Genomic DNA, 22,967 nt, shown 5'->3' with positions numbered 1-22,967 from the left:
TGAAGAGCCAGGTGCAAAGTCAGTGAAGTGGAGCTTTCTGTTGACTTCAGTGAATCCAGGGCTGCATGACAGAGGACACGTGCTCTTTCCCTGATGAAAACATAGCAGATACTGAGCTGTATCACTGTGGTCCTGGGCAGTGGTTGCAGAGAACTCATAGCAAGGCTTTGGATGGCATCTGCTCACAGCTAACTTTATACCCATAAGTCAACTACCTGATGTACAGGCGTGGTCGTCTTTGACTCCCTGTGTTATGAGTGAGTCAAGATAGGTGCCTCCAGGGTATATAACCTTAACAATGCTGAATACTCGGAGAAACCTCTCTTTTGTATAAGTAAAAAGAAGTAGGACTTTCCTCCATCCCCTGAAAAATATTAAAAAAAAACAACCACAAACATGTTTTTGTAGTTGGTGCCAGCTTTTTTTCCCATCAAAGTTGGGGTTTATTTATTTCTTCCTAGACATTAGCTCTATAAATTCTTTAATTAACTTGACAGTTGCAAAATTATTTTATGTGTCACTAAAAGAACATGTGTCTTTTCAAAATGGTTATTTCAGGCCACACTTCCCTCAGCTTTGCTGGGAATAGCTACATTAAATACCGTGTTTCTGAAAATAGCAAGAAAGAGGAATTCAAGTTGGCTCTCCGTCTGCGAACCCTGCAAAGCAATGGGATTATAATGTACACCAGAGCGAATCCCTGTATAATTCTGAAGGTAATTAAAATATCGTTTTTGCAGTTGTTTTTCTTGATGATATGTTTTTTTTGTTGGCTCTTGGTTTGAGAAATGCTGTTCTCATTTCGGCTGTAGACTGAGAAGGTGCAGTATGATCTGCTTCATGCTAACAGGGAAAAACAACAATTGTGACAATGGCAGCAACAACAACAATCTAAAAAGGCAGCTTATTAGTGATACTTTACTTGGAAAATGCTCCACTGGCTGCTGTTCATTATAAGAATGTGTGTCTGCATGCAGAAGCAAATCTACACGAGATGTAAGATTTGCCCATTTATATGACCAGATAGTCAAAACAATGCATACTGAAATCGCTGTTCTTTCACTGCGTCCGTGCCTGTGGTTAGAAGATACACTCACACTGCTACCGAGTTAATTCCAGAAACCAACTGCCTGGAATGTGGCTCCTACTGAATGTGAAGATTTCTGCACTCTCTGAATTAAGATTATTTGTAGAGAGAGGCATGAAATAGCTGGAGGTTGATATCCAATCAATATTTCATCGATAAGCTCTCAATGCATTTTTGTTCTGTGTTGAGTTTCCGTGGATTGGCAAATACCTGCTGAATGGAAAGGGAGTGCTGGGCTCATCCAAGAGCCTGCGTGTGTAGCATTTCTTCTAGGGCCTCTAAGGTACAAAATGAAGACATTGATTTTTGTATCTTGGCCATGTCCTGTAATTCAGCAGTGGGAAAAATGGCTCAGAGCCTTTTGTGTCTGTATTTGCAATCTTTAGAGTTCTTTTGGCTGAATGCTTAGGTAATGTTAAAATGGCTAGATGAGTTCTTAATGGGCAACAAATAATTTTATAGCTGTCAGACTGAAATATTTCATGAACAAGAATCCTGTCTGTCATTCACTGGGGACTCTCAGCATTGTTCAGATTTGTAGAAGACAATTTGAGACACATAGAAATGCAGTTTGAACTTTTGAGTGTATTTTTTTGTTCAATAAACCCAAACAAAACTGCAGACTTGAAGACCTTCTTTGAAGTCTTTGTCATGATTTCTCTTAGCATATACCAGTAGGGAATGTTTGCTATTCTGTAATTTTGAAAATTGCTTGGGAAAAAACAAATGGCCCTGGTGGAAGGTGCCACTTAAAAACAATAGGTGATGATGCAGAGGCAGGCTGAAATGGAGTTAGAATGATGATAGAATAATTTATTTTTTCAGAGTTAGGTGTATAAAACTGGCATGATTCAAGGGTACAGCAGGTGAGGTCATAGACAAATGAGTGGAGATCTGCATTTGAAGCTAGAAAATGTTGCCACCAAAAGAGTTAAAAATCATGGTATTGCAAAAAAATAAGTAAGAGAGCCCCTCACTGCAGTCACCTGGGTTGAGTTTTTAGTTGTGGGGTAGGAATGACATATTTTCAGTCACCATTTCACTCAGTTACCTAACCGTTTTCCTTTGAAAGATACTGGGAAGAAAACATAATACTTGAAGAAGCAGTGACAACAGCTGCGGCTACTCTGCTCCGATCCCAGAGGCGAGCCTCCAGGTCATGCTCTGTTTTGCTTCCTAGCTCTAAGAAAGGATTTCCAGCTCTGAACCCAACTCATGCGGCATTTAGTAGAGAGCTTCAGACACAGCTGCTGCTGCTTCTCATGTCCAGTGAGTGAGATCCAGGGTCATATATGGATGCAGAGCCTCCAATTTCTCCCATGCATTGAGCAGGGAAGAACACAGGGAATTCCCTTCCCAGAGCCTCATGCTTGGATTTAGGTAGGGCAAGATTTGCTGTTTCAGTGGGTATGTCTTTTTCCCAGGTCTGACCCTTGGCTTCTATAAGCGTGGGGTTTAAAGAAAAGTAAAGCATTACATTCAGTATGTGTTTTTTGAGGAATGGCATCACTTAAAAGATCAGGAACTGCTACGGTTTGGTTTGTGAAGGTCATTTGGCAGAGGAACGTCAGACTGAGGTCTCACAACAGTGCTCTATGGCAGATGAATGGCATGATGCTCAAGCGATGTAGCTGTAGCAGGTCTCTTCAGGGATGGCAGCTGAATCATGAACTGCACTTCAGGGATCCCTAACTCAGATGTTTTCAAGCAAGTTATGCTTAGACTTTCTAAGCGTATGGTTTTTTTCATTTGTAAACCAGAGGTAAGGCTTCTTTAAACCAGGTACGTATGTTGTGAGATAGGGAGGCGCTCAGAAATGAGGCCATTAAGTAGATTAATTAGAGGTCTATAAACGTGAAGTTGTTATCATTTGAGCATTGCTTTCAATTAAATTAAACATGAGGAGAAGCTTTCCAAATAGAGGATAAAGGATGAGATCCTGTGCTCTTTTGAGTACTCTGGCATCACTCCAGCAAAGCACTTAATCACTTGCTTAACTTCCTGTATTTAAAGGCAATTGGAACTGCTCACATACCTTAATTTTAAGCATGTATTTAAGCATCTGCTGGATTAGCACCAGAGGGCCCAGCACCATCGCTGAGCTCCAACAAAAGGCAGAGGTGGAAGAAATTTTGATCTTCCACATAGTACAAGCCCATGAGAGAACGGACAGAAAACACCGCGGCTGTTGGGGCATATGCTGGCATTGATGTTTTTTAAAGCAAGTTTCCCCCACTGCAGTCTATTTAAAAATTAATGCTGCAATATGGTTTTCAGTGTTTAAATGACCAGCTTAATTTTGGGAGCCATACATTCATGATAACTCCAGGGATGGAAATATTTCATAATCATAGCATGGTGTCCTTCTTGGATGAATAATCAATTCCATAGAGCAAACTGCTTGTCTACTACTTTGCTGAAAGCTTACCAGCTATGCTGTATTGATACAATATAATAAGGGTGTTATTTATTCAGCTGTTTCAAATAAAGTAACTCATCCATTGATTTTGAGAGGTTGACGGGGGTTTTTTGTTGCGTGCTCTTGCTTTTAAGACAATTGGAGCAAAATGAGATGCAGGTCGATGTCCTTTTATTTTTTTCCTCTGAAAAGATTACGTGTGCCAAAAACAGTATCACCGTTTCCTTTTTCCTATGTAGCGTCTATCTGGGAAAAGTAAGATTTAACAATCTAAGGCATTATGAGACCATTGCAGAAGAGGATTCTTCTCTTCTGAAAAAAAAAATTATTTTATTTTTTTAAGGGGTATAATGGACATTCAACTAGTTTTCTGAAATTTAAAGGATTAAAAGTAGGCAAAGAAAGATTTTCCCATCATACCAGAAATGCAGCTGTTAAATGGTAAAAGGCAAGCGTATGTTCTTTCGTGAGACTTTGCATGGTTTAGTTAAGTGTATATTATACATTTTAATGCGTGCTGCATTGCTTATGCTGGATAAGACTGAAGCTTGGATATGGTCCCAGTTATGGCTGGAGTTGAAACGAGTAATATTTTAATTAAATATACCGTTTTACACAAACGAACCTGAAATGTAGTTCGGCTAACGAAATATTTCCCCAGACAGATTAGTAGGCAGCATGCTGTATCCGTGGTGTGTGACTGCAGATGGACTGTGTGAGCCGAAGGTGGTCTCAGAAGAACCATTTGATCATTTTATTACCTATGTTGATACACAAATATGGATGTTAGCCAAACATCTTAGCCAGGCTAATATTCTAATATAATTTACAATATGTGTTTGGCTCCATTTTGCTCATTGAATGAAACTGTTGAAATGTAACAGATTGCATCAGCTTTTGGAGCCTTCTCTGTTCTTTGTACTTCTCTACAGGTGAGGAATTTTGTGTCTGTAAGAGCATACATGCTTAGGTATGCATTAACCTCACTGTCCTAGTAGATATAATGAGAGATACTGTAACTAAGCCCAGAAAGCTTTGAGATGTGGAAGTTTGGTGGGAATGTTCTGCCCAGCTAGGTTGAAGCAGTGTCTCTCTGCTCTTATCTTGGTGCAGAGGGTCTCTTCTGGCTCTGTGGGCTGCATTGGTGAGAGGCTGCAGAGTCTGCACCTCTCTGCTGTGAGATGGAGTAACTCAAGCTCTCTGCTGTGTTGCATCACATAGGTGGAGAAAATAGCAGTGCCACCCGTTCAGTCCTGAACTTAGAGTCTGAGGCTACCAGCCCTCAACCAGACCAGTCATCCCACTGAGGTTATTGTCTGAATAACTGCTGATCCTGGACAGCAGCATTGGCCATTCATGAGATTTCCATACTATTTCCTTGAATGTATCCCATTTAGTAAGAAGTTAATTTGAAGTTCAGCTTTTCTTGGTACCAAGGTCCAGGCTATACTCAGAGAGCCTCTCTGAGGATTGAACAGTGTCCCTGACATCACATCGGCTAGGAGGAATCATGGGAACACCAGGGATTAACTGTTGAATCCTCCATGCTTGGGGGTGGAAACATCATTTTGCTCGGTTGAGTGGAGGGACCTTCTCGCCCCTGCCCAGCCAGCCTAGCTGCTAAGTGGGCAGGACAGGAGCCCTTTGCAGCTCCTGCTCCTTGCCGGCTGTTCCTGTGCTTCCTCCTCTTCCTAAAGACATGGGGCCATCAGGGGACAAATATTTCCTCCCTGCCCTGCTACAGCATGGCCTGTGACCGTATGATTAATGAAAGTACTTTTATGGTCCCATTGCTAGGGGTATCTGGGCATGTCACGGTCTTTAATGTGTGTATCCGTAAAGCAGTGGTGTGAGGTAGGGAAATGACGTTATCCCTCTTTTACTGACGGAGACCTGAAACTAATGACTTGCTTGAGATCCCAGAGGAAGAGTGCTGGAAAGTATGGATTCCCATGCATATCTGTCATATCTTAGGCTAGTACTGTAAGTGCCGGACCATCCTTTCCGTGTTTTACTCTAGCCTGAGGTGCGGGTTACTAGTGCTTTTTTAATAAAAGGAAGGAAGTGTAGCCTTTCACACAATATATATTTACTGTGTATGTCAGATCATCTGCTGGTAAAAAGAAATAGAAGTGGATGAGAAAGATGTATAAAACATATTTTAATGGCAAATCTTTCAGATCATTGTTTCCCATATACAAATGCTGTAATACTTATCCCAGGTGCTCAAATGTGGTGTTGTATTTATAAAGGTAATTGGAAAAGCATGTTCTGAGAGTAAGGGTAATGGACATGCAGGCAGTAGATCCTTCAGGGTATAAGTAGTCTTAGGGGAGGTATATGTATTTTACACAATCAGTAGAACAGTTTCCATAGGAAAAAGCCTTTTGAATAAGAAGCAAGTTAACTGCTTATCCGATGATGGCTGTTTTTCAAAGTATAATATGTTGGTATGTGTTTTTCTGTTTGATTTGTATTCCTGTTGAGCCAGACCACACTTTCTGAGCACCGCTTCCAGGTTTTGTGGACTATTTTGTTGCATAGGGAGAAAAGAAACTATTGCTTCTGTCTCTGGAGAGGAACCAGCTCAATTTATCAGGGCATCTTGTTTACCGAGATTCCTCTTGAGCAGATGCTTTAATAGGCCCAATTTCAATTTACAGAAATAGTTTACAGCTGAGTTTTGAGTCCTATAAGAAGAGATTTTTTAACGAAAAATGACCCAGACTTATTTCTCTATACATCCATTAGGTTTTTTGATTGAGTTGTAGGAGTACCAAGCCACATCCATTCCTCAAGCATGTTGTATTACAATCATAGACCTCATTTCTTGTCAGTTTTATTACATCCTACAGGTCAAGGGCTTCAGGACAGCTGGCTGCCCATAGCAGGGATTAATTCCTGCTCTTCTGGCTCCTACACGTGTATCCCTCTAACAGCCCTCATGCCATGCAGAGTAAGTAGGTAGCTGGCATCTATAGGGAACTGGTCACATGCTTAGCACCTCTGTGTCCACCTCATCCAAGTGGGTGCAGCACGGTGGAGTGCTGTGGTTTACACTCCAACTGCCCAGTGTGACTTGGCTTGAGGTTACAGCGCAGGTCAAATTCAGCTGGTCAAGAGAGTGAGGTCTGGAAAGGAGAAGGAAGTCCAGAGAACATCAGAGCTCAAGATTTTACCCTTCGCTTTTCAACAAGTAGTTTTGTGAACCTCCAAGGACAGCAAAATGCTAATAGTGACAACAGCACAGGCTGCTCCTGTAGATTAACAGCATCCCATTTACCTTCAAGCCACATCAGACAGCCTGGCGGAGAAGAGTTTGAGCACCAGTTCAGACATGTGCCAAGGGATGCCTCTAGCTAGCACAGTTGCAAATGACTATTCATGCCAGAAACAGCCAAAAATGGCCAAAGACAGATGGACACAATGCAGCATGCTTACATCTGCATGAACCCAAATCTCAGGGGGTTTCTTGCATTGGCAGCTACAGCAGCTCTGCTCTGCTGTGGGAGAGCAGTAGGGTTGTGTTACAGATAAACCAGTGAGAGTACAACGTGTGCTGCAGGGAAGGATGAAAAAGGACACGGCGCCTGAACTTTTCAGGGGGATAAATAATGGGACAGAACTGTCTTGAGATGGGGTTTGCAGAAATAAATACTTCCTAGAGCATGACATAAAGGTAAAATAATTGCAAGAGCTTTCAGAGAGCTTGAATCCAATTAATGTGTCATAAGAAATTATTTCCAGCCTTGTCAGCCATTTTAAACTTATCTGCCATCTGTTAGAGAAACCTAAAATCTTTGGGTAAACTGCTAATCCAGAAAGCAGCACTTCATACCTATTCCCTCACTCTGCGCTTTGCCTGCCCCAGCAGGGTAGCACAGATTTTCCCTTTATGAGGACTTCAGGTGGGTGAAGGACAGGAGGGAGAGTGAGAAATCCTGACAGTCCCTCTAAAGCCATGAACCTTTAATGAAATACGAGCAAAGAAAGAAAAGTAAGAGCCATCTCATATCATCTGTGAGATATACACAGAGCAGGTACTGTAGCATCCTTGGAAAATAACTGGCTTTTGGTTAACCATTCTTACTGTTGTACTGGGAGAAACTGAACTTACGGCACTTAGGGACAAATCCACACCTCACTGAGATGGTCCAAAAGGTTGCAGAGGTCCAAGATGTGTGCATGAGAAGAGCACGTCACATCCCCAGCTGAAGGCAGTGGCCGTTGACTTTGCCACAAGCCTCTCAAGCACTCGGAGGTGGTCCCTTTCCCTGACCGTCCTTTTGGTAGCATCAGCCACCAGTAGCAGAGTTGCAGCGCACAGGTGGATGGTGGGGCTTGCTCAGAGAGATGCAACTGCTCAGCAGCAGAGCCAAGAGCAGAACATGAGTCCTCCTGTCTGTGCCCTGTCTAGTGAGACATCCTATCATCCTGGTCCTTTCCTGTGTTCTGCACCTATACTTTTTCTATATTTTCAGTTTGCCTGCAGTAATTGGCTTTGGGCAAATTCTAAGCTGATATTTATTGCCTTACTCTTTTTGCTGATGACAGAGGCACTGCTTTTTGCTGTTGTAGCGCCATGTAGGAGAGCAGCTTTAACACTGTATAGAAACTGTCTAGAAGTGCTCTGGGTTTCCAGATTCTCACTGAGAGCATATTACGAGACGGCTGAGTGCCTGAAGCGCATTTCTGTTTTCTTTCCACAGATTGTCGATGGCAAACTGTGGTTCCAGTTGGACTGTGGAAGCGGCCCGGGAATCCTGGGAATTTCTGGCAGGGCCGTTAATGACGGAAGCTGGCATTCAGTCTTCCTGGAGCTGAATCGCAATTTCACGAGCTTGTCCCTCGACGACAGCTACGTGGAGCGCCGCAAAGCCCCCCTCTATTTCCAGACTCTCAGCACAGACAGCTCCGTCTACTTCGGCGCCCAGGTCCAAGTGGATAATGTCCGCAGCCTGACCGACAAGAGGACGACGCAGGTCTTGAGCGGCTTTCAGGGCTGCCTGGATTCAGTTGTCCTAAATAACAACGAACTGCCACTGCAAAACAAGCGCAGCAGCTTTGCCGAAGTGGTTGGCCTGACCGAGTTGAAGCTGGGCTGCGTCCTCTACCCCGATGCCTGCGAGAGGCATCCCTGCCAGAACGGCGGCACCTGTACCGCCGTGCCATCTGGTGGTAAATATTTTGCATTACTTTATGGGTTTCCCTTCCACATTTGCCTCTATAATTTATTGCCAGAGATGGTTTTATGCAGCAACATGCTTGAAAAATCTCATGAACTCTATAAAACTCTGATAGGTATTGCAAATTGTGTAAAAGCTGTTTGCTCTATAAATAACGGTGAAATGGTGCCCCTTCTCGTTGCATTAGTGTTCCAGGAGGAAATTGATTTATTGGCTGTTAGGATAATCCTATTTCTATAGAAACCAATAGAATTACAATTACTGTAATGCTCAGCTGGATTTTTCAGGATCCATTTACAGCATCGAAGGCTGTACACAAAGATGGTGATTTCAAACGTCCATCACAGATGTAACGGCGCTGATGCCTTTCTCTGTTTCTGAAGCTGTCACAAATGATTAGAGCTGTCCAGAAACACCTTGGTCCTCTTGTGAGTGAGTAATTTGATTATATGTTTGCATGGAAAATAGTGATTTGGCCCCATTATAAACCCCCCCAGAAGTGTATTTTACAGCTTCCTCAGAGGCCTGAGTGCCTCAAGGTCTAAGTAATATTATGCGGTTTATAGGGCATTGATTTAAACTGTGCTCATGTTCGAGTTTCCTATCCAGTGGTTATATGGTGGCTTGTATGATTTGGTGCCAGTGACTTACTACCCAGTAATGCAGTGCACAAGTTCCCAGACTGTAAGAACGGTTAGCATCTTAGCAAGAAGAAAGCAAATGGCATGTATGTAGGACATTGCCTTTGGGGCTGTTCTCTTTCTGCAGTGTACAGGTTTCCCTTCCAGTTCCCCATATTGTATGAGCAGGCAGCATTGCTCACGTTTTCTGGCAGACAAAAACTTCCTCTGAAAGGGAGGATGCTTGGCAGAGGGGTCTTCTGCAAGTTCAGAGCTTTCCATCCAGCTAGTGTCGGTGGTTTTGGTCATGGTTCCCTAGGGAAATTCCCACTAAACTCTTTTCTGTGGAGCATTTAACCACTGTCCCAGGGCTTTCTGCTTTAATGTGTCCATGCAGTTCCCTTGCACCCATAATTATAATTTCTGTTTTTCATTGTTTTGAGCTTTGGTCTCATATTTTCTTTCTCGCCCCCCTCCCCCACATAGGTTTTTCTAAACTTTAGGAACTTCCTAAACTTGAGAATAGTTTAGTTTTCAAGGCTGAAATCTGGTGAGATCTGAGCAAAAGTGACTGTCAGAAATAAGTTTCTTATTTGGATAACCCAACCCTTACAGGATAAGCCCTGACAATCTGGATTTTCAGATGCTAAGCTACCTCAGCTAGCATCTCCTCTGGATCCTTGGCTTTGATTCAGCCACCTCTTTTCCCATGCCAGGGCAAATGGTGAGTCAGGGATGCTATTGGCTTTGCTGTCGGTGGAGAAGATGGGAGGACAGTTGGGAGGAATGAAGCAGAACACTGGCAAGCCAGGATGTGATGTGCGGCATGAGGACAAATGTTGCTGCTTGTTTGTGTCATTACGGGTCTTTATTTACCAATGGAAGGAAAGGAGTGCTGCACAATGAGGACAAAAGAAAATCATTCCGAGGCAGAAGGATGCTGCAGCCACTGAGACAATTGCTAAGCAAGATTATTTAAATCCCTAGGAAATACATCTGTAATATGTACCTGAACATAACACAGCTTTGATTCAGACTCCATACTTAATAATTGAGGGTAACCATTCACCTAGCATCCTAGGAAGCTCCTTCTATTGATTTTATTTGAATCTATTTACAGTATTGCTCAGCAATCTCATGATGAGTAAATTGAAACCTTTTGAACAAAATGCTTTACAGTAATTTTTTTTCCCCGCAGTGCCAATGCCTGCCAATTTGAACTGAGGGGAGACATGAGGTGGGGGAGAAACAGGCGGCACTGAAGATTGGACCCATTTTATTACTGGAATGGCATGCACCATTTTCATGTCAACATAATTCGCTGCTGGAAAGCAGTCACAGAAATGATTTAACTTGCCTGTGTTCCTGCCTCGGCGAGGGGGCACATGCCCTGCAGGGATGTTTCGGCTGCCTGCCGTTAAAAAATCTGTTTGCTGTTTTTACTGCCTCAGCAGTGTATGTAAATAAAGGATTGTTATAAAGCCATAATTCCAGCGTAATGGGCCCTGACTGTAGCCCAGCCCACAAGGAGAAGGCATGGGCATTTTTGTTTCCACCAGGGAAAGCAATTCTGTTGTTTGTGTCCTCCATATGCAAAAAGGCCATGTAATTAAATTCCATAGAGCGGAGAGCCCAACAGCATTGCAAATGCCAGTTACGGAGCCACAAATTGTAGTGTGCATTTAAGAATCATCAGCCATTGTATTTGGTGACATAGATGTTAGCAGCTGACTTTCATTTAAAATACAAAAAAAAACCCCAAAACCTCTTCATTTTTTATCTTAAGAAAGAAAATGGCAGGTTTCTTCTTTTGTGGTGGGGAGGAAGCATTGAAAACTATACCATGCAAAGGTCCTTTTCCCAATCGCAGGAAATCCCATTCAGTAGCATCAGGATCTCTTGACTAGTATTTTCTACGATATTATCCTCCTATTAAAGTTTCTGGAGAATAATGTTCCTTTACCTAAACAGAGAGGATTTAGCATAACGATAGGATTTGTTTTAATAAATAAATCCTCTAATTTTAATTCTACAAAGCAGATTTCATGTACTGTTAACATCCTTTTTCTTACAAAAACCCTACTGTGCTTTACAAGAAAATTAAGAGAGAGAAAAAGAAAGTTCAGATTTATAGCTAATTTTAAAAGGAAACAGTCAAGCAGAGGTTACCCAACATTATAACATGAAAGAGTTGCTGGCTACATGCCAGAAATCAAAGGGACCATGTCTAATTTACATGTAATTTGCATAAATCGATCATCTAAACCACAGACCTCCATAATAGGATTCCTGTTGTGAGATCATCCTTTCAATAGAAATGCCTACTGCCCTGTTCACCAGTAACAAAACTCTGCCTCTGGTTACCTTCCAGTTCATCCCCAGTTATGGGAACGGGGTAATGTGACGACCCTGTTTGGGGAACGGCTGAAGCGATGCTTTGTATGCACTAGGAGTGTGTCCGCGCTGCTGCTGCTGGGTTTGCACAGGTAAAGCCGCAGCAACTTGGAAGGACCTGGCTCAGGGACTGCGCAGACCTGCAGACCCATGGCAGAGGTGTCACCCCACAAGGGGAGCTGGCGCAGGGCTCATCGGCCCATGCCTGGTCTTTCTGTCTGACCTCTCTGCATATTGAACAGGAGGACAAAATGGGGATCTTATCCTGCAGGAGAAAGCACAGATAGCTCAGATGCTGTGAGACATCACTGAGAGTACACAATAACCTGTCTGCTTTCAAAACTGGGTTTCTGGGTCAGCAGAAAGCAGCCACAGCGTGGACCTCTGCTTGCACTCGGGTGTTCCCAGGGGTCCAAGTCAAGTCCAGTGGCAGCAGTGTGTGCTCAGTGCTGTCGGCAGTTAAAGAGAGGGTACTGTGTGGCTAGGGGACCCCACAGGATGATCCCATGCCTGCTTAGAAAGGGCTGGGAAAGGGGGACGAACGGTCACGAGGTCTGACAGCCCAGGATCCTGACTCCTCGCAGTTATCTACAGCTTTAGGACAATTTTCTTGAGAGTCACTGGAAACCACCACCTTGAAATACAGGCCACATTCTTCCAGACTTTTCAGTCCCCACCCGTAAGTATGAGTCAGTAAAGCTATTTTTAAAGAAAATTGTTAGCATTTTGAAATCTGACAAACAGCATGACTTTCAGAAACAGCTTGGCTCTTTCGCCTGAAATTTCCCAAGAAAATTTAACCAAGTGTTTAAAGTGTGGTTAAGCTATAAGCTGCTGAATATGAGGTCTTAAAATGGGAAATATCATACAACCTTAATAACAGAGTGGTGTTACCAGGACTGCCAATAGTAAATGTATGTTTATCTGCATGAGTAACAACATGAGCAATCACAGCGATACAAAGCTGTGCTGTAATAAAATGCAAACACAGCGCCAAGGTTTTCAACCACACAGAGAAACCTCATGCTTGTAAAGCCTACAATTATAAGTATAGTTACTTCCTTTTAATTTGATCAATCCTATATACATCTGGCTTTGATTGAAGTAAATGGCTTACATGAGTACGCAATTATATTTGAACATGAAACATTTGAGCAGAAATATCTACTGAGTCAAGGATTGTGGGCATAGTGTGAGGACAGAAAGTCATTACTTTCCCCTCTCCTCATTTTTTTCTTTTTTTCTTTTATTTCTTTATGAACAGAGTTAAAATCCAGAGGGAGGGGAAAACGCAACCTGGCACTTAGGTGATGGCTTTAATATATGGTTTAAAGCAGGTTGCCAACATTGACACACGGGTGTTTTTGAGGATTAGGTAGTTCAGAAGAATGACATCAGGGAAAAATGGGTATTAATACCATAGTCATAAACTCACCTGGTCTTACTTACGTTCTTGATCTCACATTTTCACACATACAAACAAACCAGCATGCTGTAACATGAGCATACCAAATGCCCATTGGTTAATTTTTAAAAGCTTTTTTAGAAATTTGGGGGGGGGTTAATCTTTCTTATAGCTATGCTTTTCGACATCTGGATTTAAATTCCCACTTTGAAAGCATATACACAGCAAACCTTTCATAGACAACACTGGTTTAACAAAGACTGAGGTCATTTTCATACCAGCTAGTGGCAAGAGGCAATAATCTGTTTGAAGACAGGTAAGTTACATCTGAAGCAGCAGGAATATGTATGACTGGAGAACCCACAGTTCTTGAAGGTGGCCTGGTGGTATGTCTGTAAACGTACCAAAGTACAAATGCTGGGAGAGGTCCTCTTGACCCTCAGTTCTTCTCATCAGTTAACCTGCCGTGAAGTGCTATGTCAGCAGGGCCAAGGGCAGCCCTGGTTCTGGATGTTGGGTTTGCCAGGTCTAGCTGCACAGCAGGGAAAGAAACTACATGGGGAGATCAAATGCAAAAGCCAAAGCACATAAGAGATAAAAGCCAGCTCCTTTTGCATGTGATATAGAAACAGGAGCATACACATGTTCAAAAAAAGAATTGGCATCAGTTTGGAACATCCTCTTTAATAAAGCCAAGGAAACCTGAGGGTAGACAGATATTCAGATGCTCAGGCTGGGAATGCTACCAACAGAGATGTTCACTGCATAACGGCATCCCATCTGGTGATGGCCCTGTGCCTGCCTTTGCCACTGTCTCTGCTTATTAAGTGCCAGGCAAGCACAGGTATAGGCAGCCTGTGTAGTGTCCTCACTTACAGCACGTTGCTCTTTGGTAAGGTCTAGGCTGAAAAGTCCCTATTCCTCTGGACAGGGATGTGCCAACAAGGCAGGAAGAGAACCTGTTGAAGTCAAAGTGAGACAGGGAGACTTAGCTACATAGAGGGGGCTTAAATTAGTGGAGGAGCATGAGAGAAGCCTTGTAAAACAGCCAGAAAGCCCAAGACTACGTGTAAACAGAAGAGGGCTATGTCTACACAATGTTTTAGATCACAAATGAGCTTAGACATGAATCTTCTGATCATCCCCTCTCACTGTGCTTCAGTTCCCACTGTGAAGAGGTGAGGTCTTGCAGCACAGGACCAGGCTCCCTCTGGATGGCTTTGAGCTGGAAGACATGTACCAGGAGTGCAGCTAACATGATGCGGAAGCCCTGAAATGTGTGCACTGAGGGTGCTGGGTCCCCAGCACCAACTGTTTTACTCCACAGATGCACTGCCATTGCTCTGCAGGGCTTGCCTAATGTAGATAATAGCCTAAAAGGACTATATCGTCGCTCATAGCTTGTTGGTTTTAGGTCAGCTGTTGGTACAAGCTATTGTGGCGCATGCTGAGGGTCTTGTGATCCCACCCCAGTAACATGGCATATGTGTTCACCGGAGCTTTCTGTCTTCTTCCACTGGTCCCCTCTGAAGAAATGCAGTGATGGCATCACAAAAATTGCTGCCTTGAAGAACACAGATCAACTTTTTTCCAGCATCAGCGTGCAAAATGAAATACTCATATATCCTGGAGGGAACTCAGATGGACTGTATGATCTCAAATGTTGATGAATTTCCAAGACTTTCAGCACCGCCAGGGAACAGAAGCGAGCCCTAGGTTGCATGGAAGGGTTTTTTCACTCCATGCTGAGAAGATGGGGTACTCTAGCCTTTTCTTCATCTTGGATGTGGAAAGTTTGCTTGTTATTCTTGTGCTAAACAAGTTGGAAGAAATGCACGATACGTTACTGAAATATTAGAAGTGTATTAAAAGTTCTTTGTGATACCCAAGATGCACTCGTGACCTAAAGGGTTTTCTTTATGGTTGCCCTTTGATCATTGCCATGTGGCTACAATGTGCAGTAGCAGGCAAAATTACAGCCTCTGCTGAGAGGTTTGGAGAAGCATAAAAGGTCTGGCAAGTCTGCTGGCCGAGCTGATGCATGCTGTGTACTGAGCCGTAGGATCAGCTCTTTGCTACTCCATGGATTTCAGCATACACTTGGCTGTGCTGGAGACCTCCCGGGTGAATGCTTTGCAGCTCTGAGCATGTGTGTCACGGGAAAGTTCTGTGTCTTTCGCCACTGGCTCAGAGTTGGCAGGTGTATGGCAGTGCTTCCAACAAGAGGAAAAGTCAGTGATAAATATTGCCATTTAATACTGTCTCGTTTTATTGCCTTTTTTATTTCTAACTTTGATCCCTAGACTCAGATTCTATACTGAATATTTCAATCTTCTGATATCTGAGTTCCACCATCATTAAACCAAACTCAGTCAAAAGGGTAGGCTTTCAGAAACACACTTCTCATTTTGGTCTGGTTCACCCATTGCCCCATAGAGCTCTGACCCGTCTGGAGAAATCAGTTTCATCTCTTCTTAGTATAAAATGTTAATTGAAGTTATTGCATCTTTAATGTAATCAGTAGTTGTTGATAATAATAATAATATCTATATCTATATCTATATTCCTTGGTGGTAAAAGCAATTTTTTTTTTTTGCCAAATCAGTATTTCTCAAGTTTTCTGCAGTGAATAAATGTAACAGAATATGTTCCAGAGTGAGAACCCAGAACTTAATCAGCTGAAACAAACACAAGACATGAAAAGAAAGTGATTCAAAGGCTTTGTCTTACAAACGATTGGCAACTAATAACTTAGGTAAAGAAAGCTAGCTTTTCAAGTCACTTTAAAGTGATGTAGGTCCAAAATATCAGATAACAAATAGAAGAACAGATCTATTCTGCCATTATATAAGGCAACAAATTTGTTTATTAATAAAATGTTTTATAATTGAATTAATTTGTTTTGCTTAAACTCACTGAGACCATAAAAAATATATAGAACATTACTGTAAATTTTTGAACTATAGATGTCACTGTTCAGTCATTAAATGAAGCACTGAGACAGCCTTATTTATTCATGCTGTGATTTCTACCTACAGTCTCAGCCTTGTAATTCTTCACACTCAGATCTGTACTGGTCCAGAAAGCTGTTCACATTGTCTGAGTGAGATATTTAGAAGACACCAAAAAATAATCCCATCTTGCTGATGCTGACCAAACATGCTTTCTAGGAATCCTCAAAGTGGAATTATTTCTCTTCTTTTCTCTTCTTAACTCTGCAGCCTTGCAAAAAGAAGTGCTTCTATCTCCCTTCTTGTAGCAGGACAACGAAACAGCGTGATATTTGAGTATCTATTTCATTTATCTTCAACTAAATAGGATTGGACTCTTGACTGAATACACCAGCAAGTCTGGTTCCAAGTTTATTCTCAAAAGCCTGTCCTCATGAAAGAATTCAATTAGAGTAACTAAACAAGGTGAACTGAACCAGATAGGACATAAAAGATGTGGGAGTCTTAATGCAGAATTGCTTTTGCCTCATGCCTCTACTGGGCTTTTCCATATTGTTTCCTTGAAATTCTTTTCCTTGTAACTGTGCTGGAAATCTCTGCCTTCTTTCCTAGAACAGTGTCTTGTAAAGTAAGCTGTGGTGGTGGGTTTTTTTTCAGATGTATAGATACAGAAAGTTTTTTAAACCATCTTTAAAAGGCTTACCACTGAGGGATCAGCTGCATCAGCTTGATCTCAAGAAATTTGACACGGAACTGAGCTGCATTCAACCATTTCAGCTCTAACTATTAATGGCAGGGATGTTCCAGTTGCTTAATATGCTGTATTCAGTAAGTATGTGAACCCCATAACTGGAGCTTGACCCTTACCTACACATCTGTTTGGGACATTTGAATTAAGTAAGTAGTTTTTTTAAAAAAAAATCAGCCAAAGTTTTTTACACATGTCCCGGAAAACATGCTAGTTCAATGATTCTTGACCGCCTTCGCTATCTCACGGTTTTCACAACCTGCATGTTTGTTGCTCTTTTCAAGTGAAAAAGCACTCAGATTTCAACATTCAGTTCACAGCATAAAGAGATGCACTGCCTCACTGGATCTCTTTGTGACCTTAAATAAAGTTATTATTAATGGCGTTGTGCCACATGAAACCTCAAGGGGTGGGGGGGTGGGGGTGGGGGAGGGGAAGTAAGTTTGTTGTTTGATACTTGGTAGAGTGAACTGATGGGTTTAAGAACTATTTTTTAGGCTGATGTTGCTCCTCTGTTGTCAAGAAAAGTGGAAGTAGGACTTTAATCCCCTGCAGGGTCCCCCTCCACTTGAGTGGAGTTATGTCTGATGTATTGCAGCCAATGGTTAATCAGTTTTTTAATAGCAAACACTGCACATAATCAGCTCTGATTAGGGCTGACGTTGCCCAGGTCAGCTGTTGTTAGGAAGTTTATAGTTCATGCCTGGATTTTGTGCTTTAGGAAAGTGGTAAGTATCACTATCAAGGGTTTTATTACTGTCACATCTCTATTGTGTTGTCGTCATAAAAGGCAGATGTGGAAAAGCTTTTAGCTCATGTATTTGTTCTTCAGTGAAGCCCAAAAGGGGTGTGGGCTGCCGCTAACAGCAAAAGTAGTCTGCATTCTCAAAAATATTGGGGCATACATCCTTGATCTATAATATTGCTTATAACCAGAGTTGTTCATGGATGACCTTTATTATTATGTGAATCATGATAATCAGGATGGTCTGGGCTACAGCAGTTCCTCCAGTCACTGGTTGTAGACATGAGCTTCAGTTTACCAGACAACGCAGATAAACAAACTCTTGACTGGCTTCAGTGTGGACCACACAGACGTACCAGAATGAGTATAAACATGCCCATCCCCCCACAGTACAATATATTTTTTCACATAAAGTAGCCAAATGGATCCCCTTGCTTCCAGACAGATACAGTGGTAGGCCTCTGATTATTCCTCTGTGTCCCTCACCTTCCAGGCTACCAGTGCAATTGCCTCTCCCAGTTTACGGGAAGGAATTGTGAGTCGGAGATCACAGCCTGCTTCCCAAATCCATGCCGGAATGGAGGCTCTTGCGATCCCATTGGCAATGCTTTCATCTGCAACTGCAAAAATGGCCTGACAGGAGTAACGTAAGTGACCCTCCCCAGGTGGGGTATGATTTACCTAGCAAAAAATAACACAAAACTTAGTGCTTATTTCAAGTCTAACCTAATGACCTAATGGATGGAGAAATCCGTGAGGCTTGCATGTTCAGAAATGCTTTTCTGAATGTGGCCTCCTAAATTACTGTTACAGGATGTTATCTCCAGATAGTTTTCACTGAGATATACACACCTAAGTGTTAAGAGGCTTTTTGAGCCATCCCATAAGGCCTCTTGAAGCTGCTATGTAATCTTTTCTGAAAATGGATCAATTATTTAGTCATCTTAGCCCTGACATTAAAGCCTAGTTTATTGCATTCATTTTTAAAAATCCTATCTTTGATCATATACTTGGTGTAGAAACAGAAAATTCCCTGACCTGCCCATCAGCATGCTTTTTTCTCGAGTTTGTCTACTGTTGGTACTTTTTGTTCTGCCTTTTTTATAATCACATCTTCTTCTTCTTCCCATTTCTCCTCTCTCTTTAAAGTTCCTGTTCTTCTTTTCTCCTGCTTCTGTAATATTTGCTCGTTTTATCTCCAGCCCTAAATAATTTTACACAGTCATCATATCTTCTTCTTCTCTTAAATAAGTACTCTGATTTTTTAATTTTATTTTTTCTCAACCATTTTCTCCTTGAATCCTCCTAATATTTTGTATTGAATCCTGTGGGATGGTCCAAAAACAATATAAAAATGCTGAGATTCTGTATTACATTGTGAGCCTCATTTAGGGCCAGGGAGCCTTTTCCTATCAGATGCTTTAAACTCTTACTTCCTTCTTGGTGTTTCCATTTTATTGTCTTAAAAAGCTATGGGATAGTTGTAGAAAAAATTAAATACTATTAAATAATATGATAATAAAAAGATCATTTTACCAGCACCAGCAAGGTGTTAACTGCAATGGCAGCACCCTGACAAGATAACTTATGGTGGGCAAGCTGGGCTGTTTGCTAGGTGTTCTCCAAACTCCAAACTCTCCTTTTCTTCTTTTAAGGTGTGAAGAAGACATCAACGAGTGTGAAAGAGAAGAATGTGAAAATGGTGGCTCCTGTGTCAACATATTTGGTTCATTTCTGTGTAACTGCACCCCTGGCTACGTGGGGCAATACTGTGGTCTTCGCCCCGTGGTGGTTCCCAATATACAAGCAGGGCATTCGTACGTGGGCAAGGAGGAGCTGATAGGAATAGCTGTGGTCCTGTTTGTCATATTTGTGTTGATCGTCCTCTTTATCATTTTTCGCAAGAAAGTTTTCAGGAAGAACTATTCCCGCAACAACATCACGCTCGTACAGGATCCAGCTACGGCTGCCCTGCTCAACAAGAGCAATGGCATCCAATTCAAGAACATCAGGAACAGCGGAGACAGCAGGAACATCTACCAAGAGGTTGGGCCTCCACAGGTCCCCGTGAGGCCGATGGCCTATACCCCATGCTTCCAGAGTGACTCGCGGAATAACCTGGACAAGATAGTGGATGGGCTTGGTGTGGAGCACCAGGAGATGACGACATTCCATCCCGAGTCCCCCAGAATACTGACAGCCAGGCGGGGGGTGGTGGTGTGCAGCGTAGCTCCAAACTTGCCCGCTGTGTCTCCCTGTCGCTCCGACTGTGATTCCATCAGGAAGAGCACATGGGATGCTGGAACAGAAAGTAAGTACCAGTCTCACTTTTCCTGCCATAGGTAAGGGTTGCCTTCAGGGTGCAGCAGGTAAAGTGGCACTTCTAATGCTCCAACCTGATACGCTTAAAATTGTTACATTTCTCCAAGAAGTGACTTGGTTTAATTTCGAAAGGTTATTATTAAACTAGGCATACAAGACACCTACTTCTATGCATTAAGTATGACTAAACACGTTTATTTCACTTGTTCAGCAAGCACATATGAATAAGTGCTATGAGCACTGGTTCTTCAAGTGGTACAATGCAATCATCATTCTATTGGAAAAAAATAATTTGGGGCAGAATTCTCAAATATAAACTCTGCTAGGTTTCACCAGTTTGTCTCCCAAGGGAGTTAAAAACATTTAAACCTTCTGCAAGAAGCAATCCTGTTTTGCAAAAGGGACAAATGAACTAATGTTCTGTACTTCCAGTGTTTATGAAATGAAGCAGAAAATCATGCACTACTTACAGGATCACCTTTTCAGTCCATTAACTTTCCCATCTGCATTCAGTATGAGAGTGATCACAGAATTTCTGATCCCCACGCTTACCTTATTTGTGCACTGGTGGTTTCTCACCTGACAGCACAGTACCCCCTCCATTCCTGAACAAGTTGCTGGAGATGCAGCAAACTTCACGTATTCTGCTATAGGAGGAAATACCGGGTTGCTGGGAAAAGAGTTACGGCTGTACATCATCTGTCATTGAAAGTCAGAACATGGACTGGGAGAGGTTTGCTTTAGCATGTAGGGGTTTTATGAGATGTTTTACCTTCACAGTAGTTTTTCCTAAGGTATCTACAATCCCATTAAAACACAGCTTTAACCGAAACTGTCAAATAAAATTACATGATCCAGAAACTTTCATTATCATGTAGTTTTAAGCAATAGGAACTGAGGAATAGAGAAGGGAATCTGGCACTGTCTCACACCTGTGCCCAGACCTGCACCTCACCCAAGGCAGCACATTGGCTAAGGTCTTCTAGTGAAAAACAGGAATTACTTTTCATTGCTTTGGGCTATATTTCAGAGTTGTGTTGTGGTCAACCTTTTTAACCATTAAGTATGCTTTTGCTGACTGAAAGCATCAGCATGTCTGCCCCCGTATGTGCTCTGTTCTGTATTCTCCTGGGTGTTTCTGCTGCAGACGCTGCTGGTATCTGTATGAATTTCTGCACAGCATGAGGCCATGCCATGGAGATGGACCTCAGCTGTCAAGGAGTGGGAAGCAGTGCAGCTACGTTACTGCAGCACTCGCTCCATCCACTACATACTGTGCTACTCAGCAGGAGCAAATCAGTCCTTACTGTATGGAGGTGCCCCATGCTGGGTAGAAATATCTACAGCAAGCAGGTGGAGAGCTGTACTTACATGTTTGCAGCACCTGAGCTTCCATTTGTAATTAGTTCAGGTACCTATCTCTGTGCTTACTGTGGAAGATAACTTTTTCTGTTACTTATTATCACTCATATAAAGTGTAGTTGGATGTGTTTATTCATGTGTATTTAATTACAGGAGAATTTATACCATAGGCTGCAGTTGCATTTCTAAACTGTAGAGTTGTCAAGACTGAATGTTCCTGATGAAAAGCAATGTAAATTGAAGCATAATCTATTATATGTCAGTGGTGGAGCCATTAAAATCTGATCCAAGGCCCACTGATATGAATAACAAGATGCACAGTAACTTTATTGAGCACTGAATGAGCCTTTAATGAGGCTCTCAAATTAGGAAATGAACAGTAAAGATAAATGTAACTGTAATCTCTTGTATAAGATGTTTATACCACATTTTTTAAGTCATCATTTTCTTTGCTGCTGAGACTACATGTCATCTAAAAAGGCAATACTGAATACAGATGTTTCTGCCTTGATTACAGTAGTGTCAGCCACTTGAGAGGCTCTTTGGGCTTCAAACACTTCAAAAGTCTAGGTATCTTCATGTGCTGCCTTCTTGATGAATAGGTCATTTCCTCTGTCTGAAGGAAAGAACTTCATTCTGACAAAAAAACCAGTACGCTACTTGTTTCATTACATTTGTTTAAATGGCTCCATGGTATAAATAGACAAATGTGCATACCTAGAGAGTACCATTTTGCTTTGTTTTTGCTGTCAATGAAGGTAAAGGGGTTGATGACGCTGAAGAAGTGACCTGTTTTGCAGGAAGTAATAAAGGCAGCAACTCCGAAGTACAGTCCCTCAGTTCCTTCCAGTCTGATTCTGGTGATGATAATGGTAAGAACTGGTTTTATCTTTGTTATGCTGGGGAAAAAACTATTTTAACTCTCTTTGTCATATTATCAAAAACATTTAGGTGACATCTAGAAACCCTTTATGATGCTAGAAGCCAGAAAGTCCTGGGTTCAAGCCCTCACTTTGTGTCCATTTTCTAAATTGTAGGAATGTAATTAAAATCTCGATGCTTGGAGTGGTTGTATCAGCACCAAGCTTTACAGTGAATGAGAGGTATGACACAGCAGAGTCATGTTGCCAAGATACAAGTTGACTAATAGGTTGCAGGTGGAACTGTAGAATTTCTATCATTTTTTTCCTCTTGAAAGAGGATGACTTTCATGTTTCATCAGTCAAATTAAAGGGACTTTCTTTGCTGTTTGCCAGGTCTCATTCATGGGCCCAAGAAATCTCTGCTGGTGCTCAGCAGCAACAATGAGTGGATGAGCCAGTCCCTGGTGGCTTGGCCTCTCCCTGGCAATCACAGCTCAGCGAACAATAGAGCACCATTAGATCCTTGCTCAGTGCATGTTCATTGCCTGCTCTCATGTCCTACATCATTATCTCAGTGGGTGACATGGGCAGAGCCATACACAGCCTGAAAGAGGCCTACAAAATCAGAGCAAATTTGTTCCTACAGCCCATGGATGTTGAGCGGTGGGTCTGAGAAAAGGCAAGATGTTTCTGCTGGGGAGGGATGATGGATGTCAGGGAAACCTCATTCAGATACACAGGAAGAGATCAGCACAAAGAAATTGTACTTAGTTTCCTCAGCTGTCAGTTAATGAACTCTCTTGAGACTGAGTTCCTCAGTCATGTCATGCAGCTCTTCCCTAGGTACTCCTAAATGTTGGAAAAA

At 42.2% G+C, this 22,967-nt stretch overlaps 1 protein-coding gene across 1 annotated transcript in view; it reads left to right on the top strand.

Annotated features, from left to right (window-relative positions):
- The window catches only part of FAT3 (FAT atypical cadherin 3), a 419,039-nt gene that overhangs the window by 383,273 nt on the left and 12,799 nt on the right, over positions 1–22,967 (top strand). Inside the window, 5 exon segments of the mRNA XM_055802271.1 lie at positions 559–716; positions 8,216–8,684; positions 18,049–18,202; positions 19,211–19,866; positions 21,998–22,111. Of these exon segments, the coding sequence (XP_055658246.1) occupies positions 559–716; positions 8,216–8,684; positions 18,049–18,202; positions 19,211–19,866; positions 21,998–22,111 (1,551 nt within the window).

The sequence above is a fragment of the Falco peregrinus genome, chromosome 4, assembly GCF_023634155.1.
Source record: "Falco peregrinus isolate bFalPer1 chromosome 4, bFalPer1.pri, whole genome shotgun sequence".
In the NCBI taxonomy this organism is placed as follows: Eukaryota; Metazoa; Chordata; class Aves; order Falconiformes; family Falconidae; genus Falco; species Falco peregrinus.
The sequence above is the reverse complement of the archived record's forward strand: the minus strand, read 5'-3'. Positions and strand labels throughout refer to the sequence as shown.